Below are 22,435 nucleotides of genomic sequence, written 5' to 3' on the forward strand. Positions count from 1 at the left end.
CTGCTCTACTATATATCTAGTCCTAATTGTCACTGACTGCCCTTATCAGCTTCGTGGTATCTAGGGGGTTAGTGATAACAGCAGTATCCAGTCTTCTGTCGTAGCACCAAAGGGGTTAGTTTTAACAGAAGTATTCAGCCTTCCAACGTAGAGACCTAGGGGTTAGTGATAACAGATGTATCCAGTCTTCTGTCGTAGCACCCAAGGGGTTAGTTTTAACAGAAGTATTCAGCCTTCCAACGTAGAGACCTAAGGGGTTAGTGATAACAGATGCATCCAGTCTTCTGTCGTAGCACCCAAGGGGTTAGTTTTAACAGAAGTATTCAGCCTTCCAACGTAGAGACCTAGGGGTTAGTGATAACAGCTGATGTATCCAGTCTTCTGTCGTAGCACCCAAGGGGTTAGTTTTAACAGAAGTATTCAGCCTTCCAACGTAGAGACCTAGGGGTTAGTGATAACAGATGTATCCAGTCTTCTGTCGTAGCACCCAAGGGGTTAGTTTTAACAGAAGTATTCAGCCTTCCAACGTAGAGACCAAGGGGTTAGTGATAACAGATGCATCCAGTCGCCTGACGTAGCACCCAAGGGGTTAATGATAACTGAGAAGTTTCCAGTCTTCTTATGTAACCGTATGTCATCTTTAAAGTGAATATCTAAGTAGTTGACTATGTACTTGCCCAATAATAATACTTTTGTAGTAATCTGCCAACATCTTTATTAATTTCAACCAAGTCTTCCAAAATGGAACTTGGCACCATGCGTTTACCAAAGATTGCGTGGGAGGCGATTGTTCCACAAGGCAGGTTGGCGACAGTGAAGAACGGGAGCCATTACCAGTTTCCTGTATTTGTTTGACATTCCCACCGCCACCGCCGGGACCGGGACCACGGCGGGACTGATGGAGGTCCAGGGCCCGCGCCATTGTCGTGTCGTGTGGCAGAGTCAAGGCTGCGCCCGGTGGACCGCGGACACCTTGATGGCGAGGCCGTTCGGGCCGCCCCAGTTTCTTCAGCGAGCATCAATTCCGCCTTTTTGGCAACAGAAGCACCGGGTGATAAAAAGTCAGGCATAAAATAACTTCAAATGCGCAGTTTCCAGAGATAAATGCAGCGATGCGGGGAGAATGGCGAGGTGAAATTCTCTTTAAGAGAAGAATATTGTAAAGCGGCCGTAGTAAATTCTCGGAAATCAATACACCTCTATTGCCTTAACTCGTTGACGTAAAAAAATCAAAATTTATTTTTTTCTTAATTACGAACGATTACTTCATACCTTTTATCATCAGATTACAGAAGCTTCTTCTTACGAGAACCTTTAGAACAAAACGAGAAACAACAGAATATTATGAATAATAGATTAATATAAGGTGTACACGTTCCTAAATAATCAGTGATAAGGTTTAGGTCTCACATGTCCACCACACAGTTCTCAGCCATATGAATATATAATATATCTTTCTTTTCCAGTACTTTTCCAATTCTATTTTCTCCTGTGTGTTTTGCTTGTCTCAAAATTGCCATTATGTGCACTTACGGAAGGTATAATTCTCTGCTATTTACCAACAATTGGTTGTATTGCAAATGTATGGTAACTCATTATAAAATGCATTTTTTAGACCCAGTGGTTGATTCATTATTGGCTTGTGTAAGAATAGGCTAATTTGATATGCACCGATTGAAATTATGTTGAAGATTTATTATGAATAAAATGCATCAATTTTATTTAAATATTGAAACATTTGTAAATTCATATCCTATGTGTTGTTACAGGAACTTTGTAGTTCAACAAGGATATTTCATCCAAGGCGTGGTTAAGTTTAGCTTGAATTTGTTGAAATTATGAAGCTACTAGGTTTTGAGGAATTCAGTCCCAAGTGCTATTACAATCAGATTAAAAATAATTAGTCATGTTAAAACCTTTTTCAATGTCCATTATAAACAACCCTTTTTGTTCATGCTCAGGATGATTTCACAATAGTTTCATCTAACATAAAGCTTAACATGCCAACTATCTCTAAAACATTGTCTGTGTTACAGGAAAATCCTGTGGAAAAGAAAGCCCAGACAAAAAAGATGACAACGAACTATGGAGCAATGTCGAAGCTCAGGCTGCTTTCCTTGGACCAAACCTTTGGGAGAAAACACTGTCATACGACTCAGATCTCAAGGTAACATCAGTAACTATTACGTATGTTTGCTGTTAACATGACTGGTCAGATAATATGATCTATTTTAATATGATCGTATTGTATTGTTGTTTTGTAGTGTTCGCACGAGAGAGATCCCATGGGAAAAGAGCCTGAGGTAAAAATATGACGTACTTTACTACTGTAGACAAGTTACTGTGAAGCAACACGTCACGTTTGAGACCAAAGCACAAACGTTGAAATAAAGTTAAAGTACAAACGCTTTTGTTCTTAGTAGGCGTAGTACATTTTTATTTTGTACTTATTTGTTGATTTTGTCTAAGGAAGGGGTTGGTTCTTCATTTAACTATTGAAAAAGGCAGTGTTTTATCTCTTAATGAAGCCTACATTTAAATAAAACACAAACAACTGTTTGTGGGCTATTTCATAACATGCTTAAACTAAAAACATCGTAAAATTATCTGAGTGCATTAATCTATAGTGTGTGTTTCTGACACTCTTTAAACTCTGCTTGGTAATAACATTTCGAAATCCACTTGAAAATCAATTAAATCAGGTTATTTTGTCCCAACATTGATGTAATAAATAAATTCCATTAGCCTACATATTTTATGTACTAAAATTGTTTTTATGCTCTTTAATAGATCTTTAAACTTCTAATGTATTTTGTCATAAATTAACACAAAAAGTTAAGTATCATAATATATTTTAGATAACACACGTTATTTTTAGCCTCTTTCGATTTGTAAATATAGTATACTCTTGTAGGCTGTGGTATATATAGGCTACTCATCAGAAAAAAAAAACAAAAAATATCAAACTACCATGAATACGTTATATTTAAATATACAGATATTTCTCTTTACAATTTGAGATGTTTACTCCAAAGTATTTGCTAAATTTTCCTACAATTAAGTTTATTCTTAAAATGTGTACAGTATAATTTTCAGAAAAAAATTAAAGTGATCTGATCAATTTATAACTTTCTAATTAAATTATATTTTCATGTAGAAACTCATAAATTATACACATGTAAAAACAAGGTATAGCTATATTTAAAATGTTTTATCATCTCTTTAAATTGAACATAACATTTTAGACTTAGAAATCTAACATTGGAATAACAGTTATTTTAAGTAAGTTATTATACTTTGTTTAGTTGTATTTTTATCTTTTTAATGTTAATATTTCATCCTAACATTCGACTTTAGTATAGCTACGACTTTTAGTTTTATTCTATAACAACAACTTTAACAATTTAACCTTCAAACACTGTCTTTATTGCTCACTGAATTATGGGCCATATTTAATTTTGGAGATATTATTATGCTTACAAATTTTCCTCATATTTTAATGTAAAATGCATATTTTTTAATACTTAATGTTGGTATTTTAAAATTAACAGTAAAAAAACCTTGGATCTTGCACCAAGACTGTACCGTATTCGAATACATCAGTTTTTATATTTTTCAACGCACAGTAATTATAACGAGTAGAATTATCATTGTTAATATGTTTCCTTTTATAATAGTATATTTTTGCATTAATACCATTATAAATATTGATATAATTTACCATTATAAGTTACAAAAGACGTTCAAAAGTGACTCCAATTTTTTTCCCTATTTTCACTTGTTTCGAAATGGCAGCTGTTTTAAAACTGCTATAATAAATTTCATATAAACTGATGTAAGAACGAAAAATTGTCCATAAAATATACAAAATAAAACCAAAGTGGTCGAATGATGGATTTAATTTTTTACGATAAAATATGAAATAACTGAGAAATTGTATTTTTACTGCTATATAAACAATATAAAATATGTAGGCTAAATGCACTTAAACATGACTGTACTAAAATAGCAAAATGAATTAGCCTAATAATTTATTTAATTTGTGGAAACCTTTTACTAAACTACTGTGTATTAAGGTCAGTAATCTTTATCACGTATAAATACACTCCTTATAAAGAAGTAAAACAGGGTAAACTGAGTAAGTTAATCCATATCCGGGTTTGGTTAAAGACCGTCAAGTCATTAAGTTATAATCAAGATGGCCGCCATTACAGTCGGCTTTTAAGAGTCCTATTAGAATAATGTTAAATCTCTTACAGGTTTACTACCATATTTTTAGTCGCAGAAGCATGGGAGATGTCTCATTTTAGAATAGACTACATCTAATACGCATCTAAACGCTTGTTTATTTTGTTCGTTATTTGTATTGGTCATTTAATACATCTCAAAACTTGTATACTTCATCGTTTGATTACTAAAAAGATATACGAAACTTTACAAGAAACACTAACATGCGTTTGGGTGCGTATTGATAAGATCTTGAAATGAGATATCTCACAGACGATCAAAAATAAAGGACATAAAAGTGCACGAGGTTTAACATTGTTCTTGTTGACCACTCAAGGTCGTTGTTTTAATACAGTCAGCTCTGCGTGGAGGGATAAGATAAGTGATAAGATTAGAAACTAAAATCAACAAAAACATCATGACTTGTCGGTCTTTAACCAAACCCGGATATGGATTATCTTATTCAGATTGCCCTGTTTTACTTCTTTATAAGGAGTGTATTTATACATGATAAAGATCATGTCACAAGCAAGAACAAGTTTTTTAATATTTCTGATGCATCAATTAGTTTATTCTGAAAAATCAGTCATAATCTCTTTGTATGGTTTCAACTCCTGACTAACTTTAATACAGTTTAGTAAAAGGTTATCACAAAGTAAAGAAATTAATAATTCATGTTGCTGTTTTAGTACAGTAACAAGTTCGTTTCACTATAGCCGGCCCTAACGGAGGATATGGACTGGAGATTTTGAACCGCCGTGTTTACTTGTATCTCTTCTGTTGCAGTATGTGGACCTGGACGAGTTCCTGTCGGAGAATGGGATCCCGGTGGAAGGAGGGACGGGGACCGGGATGCCGAACGGCATGTCGCCCCACAAACCGGAGAGTGGCCGTATCTCCCCCAGCAGCAGCTCCCAGCAGAGCATGTTGCCTAAGCGGGAGCGATCTCCCTCCCCCAGTGAGCCCATGAGCCCGCTTAACGTCAGCCCGCCCTCACCTGCAGACTCCAGTTAGTATTCATTGTCAGCCCATACTTTCACAACAGACTGGAAAACTATAACGATTTCTTAGTATTTAGAATGGCTCTGCATTCAACAGAAAACAAAAATACCATCACCTGCATACTTTTTATTAAATTCAGAAAATTAAAATACTACTTAAGTTTTTAAATTTTTGAAGCAGAATTGAAAACATATCTTTCTACTTTGATATTTTATTCTGTGAAGAAAATTCCTTAAATATTAGAAACATTTTTTGTGATGATTTTAACATATTTATTAACAACCAAAGATAGTTAAATCTAAAATTTTATCCATTTTCACCATAATTCAGTGGTGTAACTAAGGGGTGGGATGAGATGGATAGAGTCGATCCCACCTAAAAGCCGTAACAAATTTCAATATGTGTGTATAAATGCAATCCAACCAGTTTGTAATACAATAGTTCAATATTTTACTTTGAATTTGGATTATCTCATTTATTTAAATTTAGACTTACTCATGCCATTCTGGTGTGGCGTGCTCTTCAAACAGACTCATCCTTCCAAATCCGCCCTAATTACGCCTTTGTATAATTATTTCATGTTCATAACTATGGATTGCTATATATTTTACTAAGAAGAGTGCTTGTGTTGTTGACATTTTTGCGTTCAATTATTTGTGGCTGATATGTGTTATACTCTGTTTTAAACATACAACAATTCCAAAACTAAGTATGCCTTGAATTTAGATTCGCTCAAACTGAAAGTATTCTCTCCAGTTTATTCTCGAAAGTTGTATTTAGTTTACTCATTTTAGTTAAGTTATTACGAATTCACTCTCATTTCTTGATTTCTGTGCAAATTAAGCAGAGACCCCACGCCTTCTGATAGAAGAGGCTTCACAGGTAGTTTTTGCTGGAGGTATTGCTAGTAACCAAGTCTAGTGTTACAAACAGGTTCCCAAAGAGCAAGGCAAACAGGAACTCCTTCCATGTGGACTTTGCTTTCAGCTTGACTTGAACCCACACTTTGCTACCTTCTCTTTAACCACAAACTTCAATAGACTATAGCAATACAATTTAACATACTGTAGCACTGAAATTAATTGGAACACTGAGAAATAACGATATTGTCATTTTATATAGTTTACTAAAAACTACTATTACATATATATTTTTATTAATTAATATATCCTGCTTTGTATTTTTCACTTCTTCACATGGTTCTGATATTGTTGCCATACGTATACATATTGTTTTAGTTTTATTTTAGAAGTAGTTTTAATTTCTTTTTCGTGGAATTATATTTTGATTATTGCAAAAATTATTTAATTTTTAATAGTGCAGTCTTCTTTTACAATCCTTTTCTTACAAATTGCTCGTAAAATTTTAATACAGTTTAAATCAGGCGCGTTTCCTGACCATTCCAGAATATTGATTTTATTATTATTAAAAATGTTATTAATTTTTTCATAACGGGGCATGGTGTTGAATCTTGTTGAGAAACTGCCTTCCGAAAACAGTTCAGGAAATACTGGACCTACTTTGTAATAAATTAATGTATCTTCCAGAGTTCATCATGGTTTCTATTGAAACTAATGGTTTCTGGTCCATTTGGCTTACAAGTCCAAAACTACTAACTAATAATATTGTCTACAATAAGCAAAATTCTCAAAGTTTATAAATTCATTTGAATACTGCAGTACACCCAAAATTTTATTTATTTTTTTAGTTATTTGCGATATTGTAACACTATTTATTTTTAGATACACTATTTGATCATTGACAAATGAAATAACAGTTAAAAGTAATAAATAAAAAGGGATACAATATTATACAGAAAATAATTTCCATTTCTACTTTTTCAAAAATACCTACATCTTTGTTTTTTTTTCTAGCGCTGTCCTTTGCATCTTCAAGTAGAGATTTTGACCCAAGAACAAGAGCTTTCTCAGATGAAGAACTAAAACCACAGCCCATGGTCAAAAAGTCCAGAAAACAGGTGAGACAGATTTACCTTTCGAAATAAATTTTCCTGTCATTAGCAACTAACTTTATGCTTATAACCTGCCCTTGTGTAAGACATAATTTATTTTAATGGTTGTTTACGTACAGCCTGTTGATGACTAACAGGCAAAATAATAATTCAAAAGTTTTACAACCTATATGAAGGATTTAATACACTTAAGAATTCAAGATTCCTTTTTAAAACTGTTGGGAGTTAAAAAAGAAAGAAGGGTTTGCAATTAATTTTCTGTATTGCTTTAATAAAGTTTATTTACATATATAGTAACTTAAATTATTTAAAATTGTAAGCTAAACATAAAACTGTTATTTTCTCTCTTTAAAAATAATTTTGTATGGAACCGTATCTGTGTTAAACTGTCATCCCAAATTTTCCTGAAAACTGATGTAAGAACCAAAAGATGTTAGGAGACATACTAGTTAATAAAAAGCAAAAAGTTTTGTACCTTATTTGTTTGAAGAGGGAATAAATATGTGAGAAAATTAATTTGTACTGTTAAATTAACAAATTATCTCATAAACTACTTAAATATAGTTAAATCCCATAGTTAAATTTTTAACTTTTTTGTGAAAACGTACTTAATGTTTACTGCATAAACAGGTGTTAATCAGCATCATGTATTAATTTCATTTTCCCTAAAAATTTAACAAATTTATGTTTTTGCCTTTAAGTTGAAGAGTTCTAATATTATTTGTAAACTAGTAACACCATTGAGCCAACAAAAAAGTTATATTTCTTAGGTGAAATTGTAACAGTTTTCAGATTTAACTATTATAAAAATACTATAAAAAATATAATATTTTAAAAATTCAGAATTACTTTTGAGATAATTTATTTTGAATTAAATTATCTCTCAATAAATAAAATGCATGAAATCTATGTAGTCAACGTTTGGGCTAAAACTTTTATTTTATGGAGAGGGTGATAATATAGTATTAAAAGCACTACACACAAAATAGATAACATTATTTGACCACAATTCTCGTTTACACATTGTTATCTGTGTTTATCAATGTTTTTTTGTAAACATTATAGTTTTTTTAGGAGAATACAAAACCTCAATAAGCCTCATACCAAATAACTAAATTTCGTACAGCTGTTTTTGTCAATTTAGCGTGTTATTGTTATTTGCAAACTATGTTGTGTGCGCACTAAACAGCTGTTTTATAAATTTTAAGTAATCATAATCAAAAATAAATACACTATTGTAATCAGTTGGTATCAATTTTTAGAACCCCAAATTTTCCTATTCTAATTTAGTTTTCACCATAAAGAAGTGACAGAGGTTATAGAAGGTGGGGGTGAGGACATAATATGTACTAACCGAATATATTGATGGTTTTCTGAGACTTATTGCAGCTCCGGAATTGCCACAAGAGCCGAGCAACTCTCCTGGGTGAAGTAGCCAGTTCTAAAACTGCTCTGGTTCACCTCACGGAGATGGTATCGCACATTATTTAACTCTGTTTACACTACAATGCATGTTATAGGTTTTGGGGTTGGGTATCATAGTGCTACATATCTATACCCTACATTTATACATATACAAGTATGGCTTAAACTGAATGTTGGCATAGGCTGATTATGATCTGTAAACATTTACTGGGATAAATTCCTACACAGATTTTATGCTTGTAGATAGTTGGAACGTGATATGGATTGGAGCACTCGCATAACGTATATAGTACTTTACCTTTTTCTACAGACAAACTGCAATGGAAAATAATAATAACAATATATTGTAACAATTAATGAATCATACACAAATGTGACTAAGGTCAAACTCGGTCTGGTAACATAAATTTGTCTTTTTGCAAATATAATTGACCTTTGACAAATGAATTTTTCTCTTTGATTAACATTTTGAGACATACAATGACAGAACATTCATTGAAGAAATGGATAATAAATACTTAAGCTCTGTACTTAATTATTTATAAACATCAGGGTTGTTATCAGTACTTATATGCACATTGGAAGTGCCTAAATGTTCCATTACATCATGGTGTTTGTAATGGGGGGAAAAACATCAATGGACTACTTTCAATCTGATCCCATGGACTCTGTGACATTGAACATGGACGTTACTGAGAATCCTACCATTGCAATACAGTGGTGCATATAGAAAATTATTTCAAAAGAGGCTGAAACACTGGGTGTTTTAGGAGGTGTAAAATACCCTCAAAAACAAGGACTCGGGAATCTTTCTCCAGGAAATTGTTGAGCTTTATGTCCTTGTAAATGTGCTAAAGCTTAAAACAAGCTACTGAGTGCAATTACATTTGTCTTTCAAAATTTCAAGGGGCCTAGGGTCCCCTGAGCACCTCCCTTATTTACGCCCCTGCTACAATTGCACATCATCACATAAGGACTTTGCTTACTGAGGAATACAACTCGACATATCATGCGTTTAAAGACAAAGTTACTGATTGGCAGTACCATAGGCCAGCTGGGATAGTAAAAATGGGTTGTGTCAAGTTCTAAGAACTTATCTCTTCTTAGAAATTGGCTTTGAGATTGATAGTAGACATATTCAAATAGCCTTTGTAATGCATTAAGAAAAGGAGAAATGCTAGACAAATATATGGTACCTTTCCTTGTGAGAAATTTTATATATTGATTCCCATTTATTTTAAATCTAAAATTAAATTTCCCCCTTGTATCAGATTTATAACAATAACAAAGCAAACTGGCTCTTGGACCTAACAGAACAAGAATATTGTTAGTTACAGCAAGAATATTGTAGGAAAGGAGTACTGATCATCAAACAATCTTGTGGTAAACAGCACGCTAGCCATGTACATGTACATATTAGAGATAAGTGTAAGTGTGTTACTAGGGCTGTAACTGCGAAGAAAACAAAATTATCAGGTCACTAATTACCACACTTTATAAATTAAAACTTTTATGCCTTGTAACAAGGATAAGAATTGAAACAATAAGGATTGATTAGCTCATAATTTGGAACTTTAAGGTTGTCAAATATTTTATTAACTACAGGTACCACAATTAAAAAATTATATATCAGTTATTTTTAAAATGTCCAGAGAATTTTTGTGTCATCTCTTCACCATCATAGTGAAACTTTCAATTTCAAATACTCATGACATTTTATAAACATATACAAAAAATATACATCAATTTTGGTATGTTATATTGTTTTCTGTGCTAATAGTATAAAACAGCTGTTTTTGCAAGGTACAGAAATAGAATTTTCCATTTGTTCCATAAGGTTTTCACTCACTGGGCAAAGTAAAGTTATAATATTTTGTACAACACCTTCATTCCCATCAATGTACATAAATCACCTATTTCATAATTTCTAACACAACATTTTTTACATTGTATTTTTTCTACAACAATCATTAAGTGATATTTTGCGTTTCAGTTCGTCCCAGATGGTATGAAGGATGAGAAATACTGGGCAAGACGCCGTAAGAACAATATGGCCGCCAAAAGATCACGAGATGCACGCAGACTTAAAGAGAACCAAATTGCCCTTCGTGCAGGATTTTTAGAAAAAGAGGTTAGTTTTATGCTGTAGGCCTAAGTGATACAACACTAAGGGGAGATTAGGGAGAATAGAAAATATTATAAATCTCAAGCACTCATTCAAGTTCATTTCAGTCTATATGGACATAATAAATGTTTTGTCATAAGTTAACTTAGAAAGCATGATTTAAAACTCAAAAAGCATGAGAATTGAAGAACAGTTTTAATGTAAATTGTCAATTCACTCAGAACAATACTTGGTTATTTTTAAGGATATCAAACACAATAGGTTTACTACTATATGAATAACTAAGTGGTTTTTAGTTGATACATTAAGAAAACACTGAATTTAATAATAAGGATTTTTTAAATGTTTAGTCATTTTTTTATATAAAAACACTGTTGTAACTTTCATACATAAATTATTTTATTAACTCACTCTATTTTTATGTACCAAATTGTATGATGATTTCTACAAATAAATTTTTGCTCAACAGAATATCGGGCTTCGCCAGGAGATGGAGCGGCTGAAGAAGGAGAACCTATCTCTGCGGGACAGGTTGTCCAAGTTCACGGAGATATAGGTGGCGATGCAGCGTGATCTCACATCACGAGGACACCTCCACTAGAACTTTACTGAGTGTTCGGTACCAGCGGCGAGATCGTATGTGGAATCTCAGACTAGAGCTGACAGCTGTGACATGATACACTTGCGCTCGCGGTGTGGTGCGAGCGAACAGTACCCACGCCGTGCTCGTGTTCTTCTTCTGGCCCTCCCTTACTGTGGAAAACTATTTGGTGCTTCTTTTAAGTGAGCTTTTCTTACAAATTACAAATGCTCCTGCAGTAACAGAACGATTTCAGTTTATCTAGTACTCTTCGGAAAGGTTTTCTTCAACACTACATCTATTGCATGCAGCCTTCCTCGGGAATTGCACAAAATGGGTTGTTTGTTTTTTTATTTTATCCCAATAAAATAAAATTTGGAATATACTTTTCTCAAAAATTACTTTGCTGATATTGTGACTAAATTTGTATAATTTTGCCTCTGTGATGAATAAAAGAATGTAATAATTTTGTACCTCAGGGTGAATACAAAACCTGTACAGCTTTGAGTTTTGGCACTCTGAGTTTAATTTACCATTATCCATAATTTTAATGTATAGTTACTTAATTTTATATAAAACCGTTAATTTTATTGATAAAGCATTTTATGTAAAGTAGCCTTATATAGATCTATGTGTTGTTCTTATTTTATGTTTTAACATCTTGATTTCACGAGTAAATAAATTTGTTTTTATGATTTATATTTTATATATTTATAATAAAATTATTATTATGTGTACATAATAAACCTTCATACCTGTTACTTCATATGAAACCATTACATCACCCTTTCATTTTGTAATGTAGATGATGTTACATGCTTCTTTAGTGTGTGTCTTTCAAGTTTCCTGGAGGTATTAGTTTGGGGAACTAAGTAAATGGAATTGGGATAAAACAGTAGTCTCCTCAGGTGTCTCAACAAGGATGATATTCTTAATCTGACAGCTATTTAGGTCTTAGTCGAATCATGTCATAGCTTTCCAGGAGTGGCAGAATGAATGTTCGTTCCTCCTTTCCTAATCCCGCTTGAGGGAAAGGTTGAATAGAGTTGCTGAAGGCTTACTGGGGGTAAATCTGTTACCTTTGTACATTTAATATTTTAAGTGATATATTTTATGATTTAAACTTGTGATAATTTAACATTGCAATAGATTATAATTGTGTAGTTGGGAGAATCACTTTATCTTCAGTTCGTATATTTCTTGGAATGAATTGTTTGGTTAAAATACATTTTGTTGTGCTAAATACAAAAATATAATAATAGAGTTACCTTACGACAAGTTATTTAACATTTTTACCTTTTATATTAATACCTGCGGGACTGTACTATAAGAGGTTGACAGTCATCCTATACTGTTATAAGATGTAGACACCATACAGAGTCTACTGCAGTCTATGTGTTTACTAGCGTACAATAGCTCTATAGCTATTACACTGTGGAAGTGTACTGTAAAACCTGACTGTGATCCAGGACTGTTGTTGATTGTAGACATCGCACAGTGTCTACCGCAGTCTACATGTTAACTACTGTATATTACCTCTGTGGCTACTATGTAGTTGTCATGTTGACTGTGGGAGGTTACTGTAAAACTAACAATCACCCATGACAGTTGTCTGATTGTAGACCATATCTACCACAGTCATTGCGTTAACCAGTGCGCAACACCTATGTTACTACTTACACATGTAGTTGACATCTTCACTGTGGGAGAGTACTGTGAAAAACACAGTCTCCCGGTACTTTTATCTGATTGTAGACACCAGACAGTTTCTACTGCAGTCTACATGTTAACTACTTTGCAATACCTCTGTAGCTATTACACATGAAGTTATCGTACTCACTGTGGGAGAGTACTGTGAAAAACTTACAATCATCGAAGACTGTTGTCTGATTGTAGACCACATCTACCACAGTCAGTGTGTTAACCACTGTACAGTACCTCTGTAGCTATATTACATGTAGATGACATCTTCACTGTTGCAGTTCACTGTGAAGATTTAACAGTCATCCAAGACTGTTGTTTGATTTTAGACACTACCTTACAGTGTCTATCTCAGTCGACGTTTTAAACATTTTTATCTGTGTAAGACATTAATTCGCCCTTTATACAATAAGAACTTGCTTGTTTTTATTTTTGTTTTCTCATGATCTTCCGTAGTAGGCAACTAAGCTATTTCAGCTTTGCTATGTACAATTTACTGTTTACCTATACATTTTATTGTATTAAAAATATATTATTGAGTAGTAATGGTAACTGTATATTGTGCTACATGGAAGGTGTGTGGTTTTCAATTAATTAGGAATAAAATATAAATTTATGGAATTGAAATGTTTTACATGCTTTTCCTGTAGTTATTTGTCATTAGTTAGATGTGATGTTTAGTGTTATAGCAGAAATGTTACAATATTAAAGAAAAGCTATTTTTGTACTTGTATCACTTCAGTTTTCCTGAGCAAGCATCTTCCGTTAAGTAGATTATTTTGTCAAGCTTAGCAACTATTTTAAAATTATATACAATATCAAAATTTGTATAAAATAAAATTTTCCTTTTGAACATGAATAAGCAAATCAATGATAATTATTTTAGCTCAGTTCATAAGCATCATTTTACTGATAAGAATGTATTGTTTTTATTATACAATTCTGAGAGTTTATCCAGAATGAATTGAGTTTTATAAATAATAGCTCATTGGGGAATACTCTGATTGGTAAGGAATACCAGTAACGCCCACAAGGTACTTATAGCTTATTTATTAGAGCACTATTAATTGCTCTTAATGGTTGAAGTTTAATATGTGAAAGGTTTTTGAAAGGAATTACATCAAAACAAAGTGTAATATTTTTTGTTAAGAGTAAAATTTTCAGCTCTTTTGTTAATCAGATGAGGTTTCTGTGTTCTTGGTCAGTTGACCAAAAATTAAAATTAATTTAGAAAATACACTTCACTTTGGTGAAGACAAAATTGAGTATTTTATTAAAACATACTAAAAGGATTTAATAGTGTGTTTTGCAAAATGTCGTTCTAATTTGTAATGGACTTGTCTATACTTGACAAATAATTCATTTTACTAAATCTTTATAGTCAGACCTTCAGTTTTATAATATATACACAAAATAAATTAAACTAAGGAACTGTGGACAAATGAAATATTAGTATAAATGTACTTATAGTTTCTTCCACTGATTAGAATTATGTCTATTCAAGCATTATGAGACCTTCATTACTGAAAATAACTTAGGCTTATATTTGTTACTTCTCTTTGTAAATAATGATTTTTTCATTTAACCAAAAATAGGGACCTATTTTCCAAAAGGAAGTTTTATTTAGTTCTGTAACTTAGATTAAACCTTCACCTCTTGTAAGTAAGTGTCTGTGCGACCCTGTTAATCTTTCATCGATGTTTACTTCTGTATAAAAGTTAGTCAAAAGCAGAAGAGGTTTTGACTGCAATCCAAATGGGTATAGATGTTAATTGTATGTTGACACATGCATGTTATTACATGATATGTTTTGTTTCATTCTATTAAATGTATTAAATTCTATAGCCTTATAATAAAGTGTTTTCAAGATAATGTTAAATTCATCTAAGTGTTTACCCTCATATTGTTCGTTAGCTTATAGTGACTAGCTAGTTAGTTCAGTGTCAAACACTTACATGATGTACTTCATGTGATCGATTGCCCTGCTCATGAACATTTAGTGCATATGAGAAGCTGAAATTATATCCAAACAATTCAGCTAGGCTGTTCACGTCCCCTAATTAACTAAAATAGGATCACCCTACCTTTTCTTCAACTTTCACCTTTAACTTTTATAATGTAACATAACCTATTCAATGTTAGAGCAAACAGTACAGATGTATGGACCCATCTGTTAAAATAGTCTGCAGCACGTTTATTAATGATGTGATGGCTATTTTTCCATCATAAATTTAGTTCTGTTTCATAACAAAGATTATTATAAATATTAATGCTACTCAATAATTATTGTAGTATTCCACAATATCTATTATCTATGTTTTATGGTTCACATCTCGTCAAAAAATAGCTTACACAATTTAATTTTTGAAATATTTAGGCTTCACTGTGTGAAAAGCCACCTTCAGTGAACAAATGTTAAACCGAAACTGGCAATAATATGCCTTCAATTGTACAGGTAAGTTGAAAAAGGTAGAGCTTTTTTGTGATTGGTTGAAAATTTAACAAATTCGCTGTGGCAAAACAGACAAATGATGTACTTGATATGTGCCAAATTTCAAAATCAAGATTTAAATTCAGTTTTTACTATTTTGGTCCAGTAGGCTAATAAAATTATCAAATTTATTTTATTTATTTATTTACATTATCAGGCACGCCCAATGCATGCACAAGTGCAAAAGGCAAAAGAATCGTTAAATATAAGAACAAGTATGGAACACATTTAGAAAGCAACAGCTAGTACTAGTTCTATCAAAGTCACTGTGATTATAAAGGTATGCAAATAATTGATAAAATTACATGCAAATTAAATTTGTACTAATCAGAATTACTAATTTATTACGAAGGAAGAACATACATAGCCTTTAACAGTTATGACTTATTAGGAATTAACTGCGATCTCATGAAGCCATGCATTCTGAAACACTATAGAAACATTCATTGACAAGATATTGCAAGAGAAGTTTTTTGAACTTTTTATATGATTGCTCATCTTTAAAGTGGAGTGGCAGGTGATTATACAGAGTAATATAGGAGAAGTGTGAGGATTTTTGACAAAATGTAGTTCAATGGATAGGATATTGCAGAAGTGATGTATTCCTTGTAAAGTGTTCATGAGTATGGTTTCTGGACATAAACTTATCAAGGTTTTGCTTGGCGTACAAAAGGCTCTGGAAAATTTACAATGAAGGCAGAGGTAAGATGTTAAGGGATTGAAAATGATGTTTACAAGGGCTAGAAGGTTTTATTCAGTTTGGTCATTAAGAGGCTGATATGCTGCTGCCAATTAAGACTAGAGTAAATCACCAAGCCAAGGAATCAAGTCGAAGAGACTATTTGGAAAGAAGATGGGTGATATGTTGAATCATTTTGAATCACTGTTCGGACATTGACCCGCATTTTTGGCAAGACAATTTTTATGAAACTATAAATAATGTAATTTAATAACTTACTTATATGTTACTTAATAACTTATATGACCTTGATTTGTACACAGTTCTGTCTGTATGCATCTGGACAGGATCCGCACATAGAGTCTCGCCAGAGACTGCCACAGACTAAACATGGACTGTGGCATGTTTAGTCAGCATAATAAAAACATAAATACAAAATTGTTTGAAGAATTTTACTAATGATAAAACAATAAAATTTCCAAAGGAAAGTGAATGAATGACCCACCAAACATAAACTTTGTACAGCCCCTCTCTCCTCCTTATAAACATCACAGTTTTCAAACTTTCATGGTTGATGTTAAAGCATTGCTCAAAGTCTGACTTTCTATCACATACCTTACCTTACATATGAACCTTGTTTGTAACATTTTTACAGTCCTAGCAGCTAATATGTCTATTCTACAAAAGAATAACAACTCAGATCATATGATACATTCTTCTCTGCTATGTTGCAACAATAAACATGTAAACAAATGTGTGTGTTTCTTTGACACTGTTTGGACAGTTGACCACTGAATTTAAAGTATACTTTGTCTAAAATATGCTAAAACTGCATACTATGCTCTCTACGAATCACATCTTCGATACGGTATTGCGGTCTGGGGAGGTACCACACTAGGCAACCTGCAACGGGTCCTAATACACCAAAAGAGAGCAATTCGGATCCTTGCAAGCCTACGCACAAGAGAATCATGCAGGCAAGCCTTTCAAGAACTGAAGATTCTCACTGTGGTCAACCTATACATCCTAGAAGCTGTGACCTACGTACAACTGAAATCACCCGATGAAGTGATGACTGGAGCACAGCAACATGACTACAACACTCGGCATGCTGCAAACTACCATCTTCCAGCTCACCGCCTAGCACCCACGGAGAAGAAGCCAACGTATGTCGGAGCAAAGCTGTGGAACGCCCTCCCACTAGAACTGAAGAGGAGAGACCGGCTGCAGTTTGGACACAAACTAAAACTCTGGCTTCAAGACCATCCATTTTACACGATAAATGAATTTTTAAATTGTACTATTCTCTAAGAATATGTTCAATAAAGAATTTAAATAAGCTTTAAAAATTTGCTAGAACACATTACCTAATACACGAAACAACAGAGAAACGTAACTTTGGTAATGCAATTTTCTGGACAGTGCCACATGGTTTTGGCGAGAAACATCACTGTCTGGACAGTGGCCTAAGTCAAATGTATTATGGCTTCTTTAAGAAAGGCTTCCTGCTTTTCAATCATTTATATAATCTTCTTTGTTGATTTTTTTTAGCCAAATTCTATTACATGTTAGGTTTAGCATTGTGTAAGCAATGTTCCAGTACGATGTGAACCGGAAAACATTTTAGATGTTGGTTATGATATATCGCAAAAGCCTAAGAACTAAAATATTTCATGTCTTCTTTTATTATCATGCAGTCACAATTTTGCACTATTGCACTGCAATATTGTAATTATCACAGTCTTGTAATGAAACATTTAGCCCATATAAACCCGACCTAGAATCGTCAGCAACTTTCGTATGTGCCCCAATTTGGAACTATAGGCACATATGATTTAATAAACCGATTTTAAATCTTTCATTAATTTCATTCTTATATTATTAATATAATAAACATTTAATGACTGTGACTGACATAATTCATCAAACCATATGTCAGACAATAAAAAATTATTAAAGGATGCTATGTTATTTATTAATATTAACTAACCAAATATAAAAAATCATAACAAACCCAGTGTACACAATAGCTGCAGCATTGTTGTTAGTGTCAATATTGTATTGCCAATAAAGACACAGCCTCAACAACTTCTTATCCAAATACTTGGCAATAGCTTGGCATACAAATTGCTCACTGTTTAAAAGTCAACAATAAACAAGTCATTCAGCCGTATATATATAAATACATGCTTGCCATATGAGTGATACTTTAAAAATATGTACATTGAACATAATCTCAACAACTGATCTAAGACTGTTGCTGTTCCTACATTCACTTTAGGCCAAGGAGCTTTTGCTTCCAGATACCTATTTGCTTTTGGGGTGTGCCAGTATTGGCATGAAATAAATAATTATATTTGAACTGAGCAAGTGGGTGAGGATTTTTACTTGTATTTACTTAGATAACAAAACCCTTTGATAACTGAATGGATTTAACATTTTTAACTCTTTCCTCATCTTAATCACAGTTAATCCTCAGTTAATTACAGTGGAGTCCCGCTAATCCGAACACGTGTAATCCGAACGTCGGTTAATCCGAACAGGTCCAGGAGGAATTATTTATAACGATAATGAACAGTTATAGGAACTAATTACTTAAAAAATGAAAATGGGTGCATCATTTCGTACATAAACAAAGAAAACTTTAACTAAATAGACATACAGTATTTTATTAAGACAAATTGTGTACGGTACAGTACATAAATAATGAAGTTAAATACAGTACCAAATTGAAACTTATAGGTTAAGTATGAGTTAAATTACTGTATTAAGAAGTGAAATCAAACAAAAATTGGACGTACAGTACTGATATTATTATTGAGTACAATATTAATTGTTAAAAGACATAAGTTCAGTTATTGTCTTCTGTCGCATTGAAGAGAGTTTATTGGATGACTCACATTGCACAATAGAACTCTCACACTAAATACGGTAAATGTGCTTAGTGTTCGCAACACGTTTATTTGTCAAGAAATACAATGCAAGTCAGAAAACATGTTTTAATAAACAATATTGATAATTCTATAACAAAATAGACCCATTCTCAAGTTTAAAACCGTATTTTTCTGTAATTCTGGCTAATCCGAACAATCACATAATCCGAATAGGGCTCGGTCCCAATTAGGTCGGATTAATGAGACTCTACTGTACAGTGTTTGGTGAAGTGTGATCATAACATTTGGAAGTTCGGATAATTGAATTGTTCTGGTTTTACTTCCGTTTGGCGATTTCTGCATCTGCTCATAGATAAGCTCACTTTTTTTGAGGTATGGTGTGCAATGAAAAGCTAGTTATATCTCCCCTAGTTTCCAACAACTCAGTTTTCATGCTCAGCATGTTTCTAAGCTCGTTTAAGGTTTCGTTCCTGGGCTCAGCTTGTGATTATTCATCACAGCGAACAACAATTAATTAGCAACTAAATACCAATGGTAAATGCAGTGAGTCTGAGCACTTAATAGTCATAAGAGCAATCTTCAACTCAAAGAGAAACCAAATAAATACCAGTGCCTCAACAGCCTGGATGAAGTCGGCTTCCATTGCAATCTCTGGTTGAGATTGTGGTTGTCAGCCTGGATGAGTCTGCTTCCCTTGGAATCTCTAATTGAGATTGTGGTTGACAGCCTGGATGAAGTCTGTTTCCCTTGGAATCTCTGATTGAGATTGTGTTAAGTCAGCCTGGATGAAGTCTGTTTCCCTTGGAATCTCTGATTGAGATTGTGTTAAGTCAGCCTGGATGAATTCTGCTTCCCTTGGAATCTCTGATTGAGATTGTGTTGACAGCCTGGATGAATTCTGCTTCCCTTGGAATCTCTGATTGAGATTGTGTTAAGACAGCCTGGATGAATTCTGCTTCCCTTGGAATCTCTGATTGAGATTGTGTTGTCAGCCTGGATGAATTCTGCTTCCCTTGGAATCTCTGATTGAGATTGTGTTGACAGCCTGGATGAAGTCTGTTTCCCTTGGAATCTCTGATTGAGATTGTGTTAAGTCAGCCTGGATGAATTCTGCTTCCCTTGGAATCTCTGATTGAGATAGTGTTAAGTAAGTCTGGATGAATTCTGCTCCCTTGGAATCTCTGATTGAGATTGTGTTAAGGCAGCCTGGATGAATTCTGTTTCCCTTAGAATCTCTGATCGAGATTGTGTTAAGTTTATCCATGTTAAATTAAATGCCTCTCAACAAGAATATATATACAATCAAAATAACTGCATTTAAGTGTCCACATCCATGAAGTTACTGTATTTAGAGACTGCTGTACTTAAAATGCAACGCTATCACATAAAGCGTGACATGATAATGGAGTATACAATACCTTGTCTGCCTAGATTGTGATAGGAGGGTCATTGCTCAATACTGATGAGAAATCCCTTAAAATATGGTCAGAAAAAGAGGTGATGAAAGAAGAATCCTACAGAGTTAACTGGATGATGAATACTTATATAATGTGATTGATGGTGGTCAATAAACCTGGAGCTCGCTTCAACTAAGAGGCCAGAAACATGTGGAGCCGAGACATCTTCACATAATAGGACAGACTGTACTTCTTGAGGGATCCAACAATATCAATAGAGATACTGTTCTATTTTTGTTGATAAGTATAGTTTTAATGCAGTTTACTGCATAAAACTACTGTGTAAATCGAGATTTCTTACATAAAATCTGTAGCTAATCGGCATAAACAAAAGAACCAAGAGCACCAACATTTCTTATGAAAATATCAAGAACTTAGTCACAAATTGCATTTTTGGAAATAGTTTTATCCGAATTTCATCCAGACATAACTATTTTAACAGAGAACAACAGAGCCAAAATTGAATTAGAAAGATTGAATAAACCAAAATTACACTTTATTTCAGAGTACTATTATAATACTGCATCTGGAGGTTGTGTAATTATTCCTTCAATGAAGGGTTTGAAGGGGAGCCATCTTGGTCCTTCAATAATAAACAAGCTCTGCCAGGATGAACTGTTTGAATACTGTGCATCTGGATTAAAAAATGAAAATATGGGGTTCCTGCTGATTTAAAAGCTTGGAGGTTTAAAAAGTACGCTATCAGAATTTCTTGATAGATCATACCATGTTATAGAATTTTTGTTAGATAAAGAAATATATTTAATCATTGCAGGAGGTTTCAACATTGCCTGTTGAAACATGAAAGAACAAAAAGAATTAAGGAACATACATCAAATCAAATTTATTCCTTCATTACCATTACAATTTAATGAACACAAAACAAGAAAACAGAACAAATATTTAAAATAAGAGAAGAACTTTTTACTGTATAATATAAATAAAAATGTTTTACAACTTATATTAGAAGGAATGCCTACATAGGCAGCGTAGACTGTGTATAGGCATGAGTTATTAAAATTGTTTCATAAAAAGTAAATTTAATTATGTGTGAAAGAGTAATTTGATATGTATGAGTTAGAGCCAAAAATTATTATTATGTGGATATGAACAACTCATCAGTATGGACACGATAGATATTCAATAAATGATAACAGAATATATTCCGAAACCAACACTAGCAGGTAGTGATGAGATATTTTTTTACATATAAGGTAAAAAAAGGTTTTAAGTTCATTTTCAAACAAGAGTAACCGAAACATCTTATATCTGCCTTGAAGATTTTGTAACAAATATTAGTGCACAAGATTTTAAGGTCTCAGGAATACTAACTTTTTTACTGTGAAGGACATATACTGGATTTTATGGTGTATTTGAAAATAATTATTTATTTCTCCTTTTTATACAAGCAAGGTACATGTAATAATGTCTTAGAAATTAAAACTGCCACGTTATCAATTTATGTGGTAGTTATATAGACAAAAAAATCAAATAAAAATGCACAAAACAAAATAGACAAATAGTCAATTGACTCGTTTACAAACTGAGAGTTCAGTAATATAATGACTAAATTATTTATCTCAGTGGCGTCAACTACAATTTTAATAAATATACACTAGTATTAAATGATAAATACAAATACAGAGAGTAAAATAAAGAGCAGTATTAGACCAATGTTTTAAATCATGTTTATACTAATAACCAGACTATATTAGAAAGATTACAAAAGATTATCAAAACTGATTGATTAGGTATTTGAACTATTGCAACACTTCCTTAAGAAATACTAAGCTGTCATGCTCAAGTAGGCAGAATGATCTTAAGCTTCTTGCAAGACTTTTTCTGAATAACTCTGAATAATTTTAAGATGCATGGGCATATT

The 22,435-nt window shown here is 32.9% G+C and overlaps 1 protein-coding gene across 6 annotated transcripts in view; it reads left to right on the forward strand.

The window, feature by feature from the left end:
* The window catches only part of LOC124357276 (thyrotroph embryonic factor), a 299,371-nt gene extending 284,460 nt beyond the window's left edge, over window positions 1-14,911 (forward strand). For 4 of the 6 annotated variants that reach the window (XM_046808950.1, XM_046808925.1, XM_046808906.1 and 1 more), the window contains 6 exons: window positions 2,037-2,167; window positions 2,265-2,303; window positions 5,014-5,236; window positions 7,104-7,207; window positions 10,620-10,757; window positions 11,221-14,911. In XM_046808950.1, the coding sequence (XP_046664906.1) occupies window positions 2,037-2,167; window positions 2,265-2,303; window positions 5,014-5,236; window positions 7,104-7,207; window positions 10,620-10,757; window positions 11,221-11,307 (722 nt within the window). In that variant the 3' untranslated portion in view covers window positions 11,308-14,911. The remainder of the gene's footprint in view (window positions 1-2,036; window positions 2,168-2,264; window positions 2,304-5,013; window positions 5,237-7,103; window positions 7,208-10,619; window positions 10,758-11,220) is intronic. The other 2 variants (XM_046808916.1, XM_046808940.1) reach the window with 1 other exon arrangement.
* The last annotated feature ends 7,524 nt before the right edge of the window (window positions 14,912-22,435 follow it).

Source organism: Homalodisca vitripennis, chromosome 1 (genome assembly GCF_021130785.1).
Source record: "Homalodisca vitripennis isolate AUS2020 chromosome 1, UT_GWSS_2.1, whole genome shotgun sequence".
NCBI lineage: Eukaryota > Metazoa > Arthropoda > Insecta > Hemiptera > Cicadellidae > Homalodisca > Homalodisca vitripennis.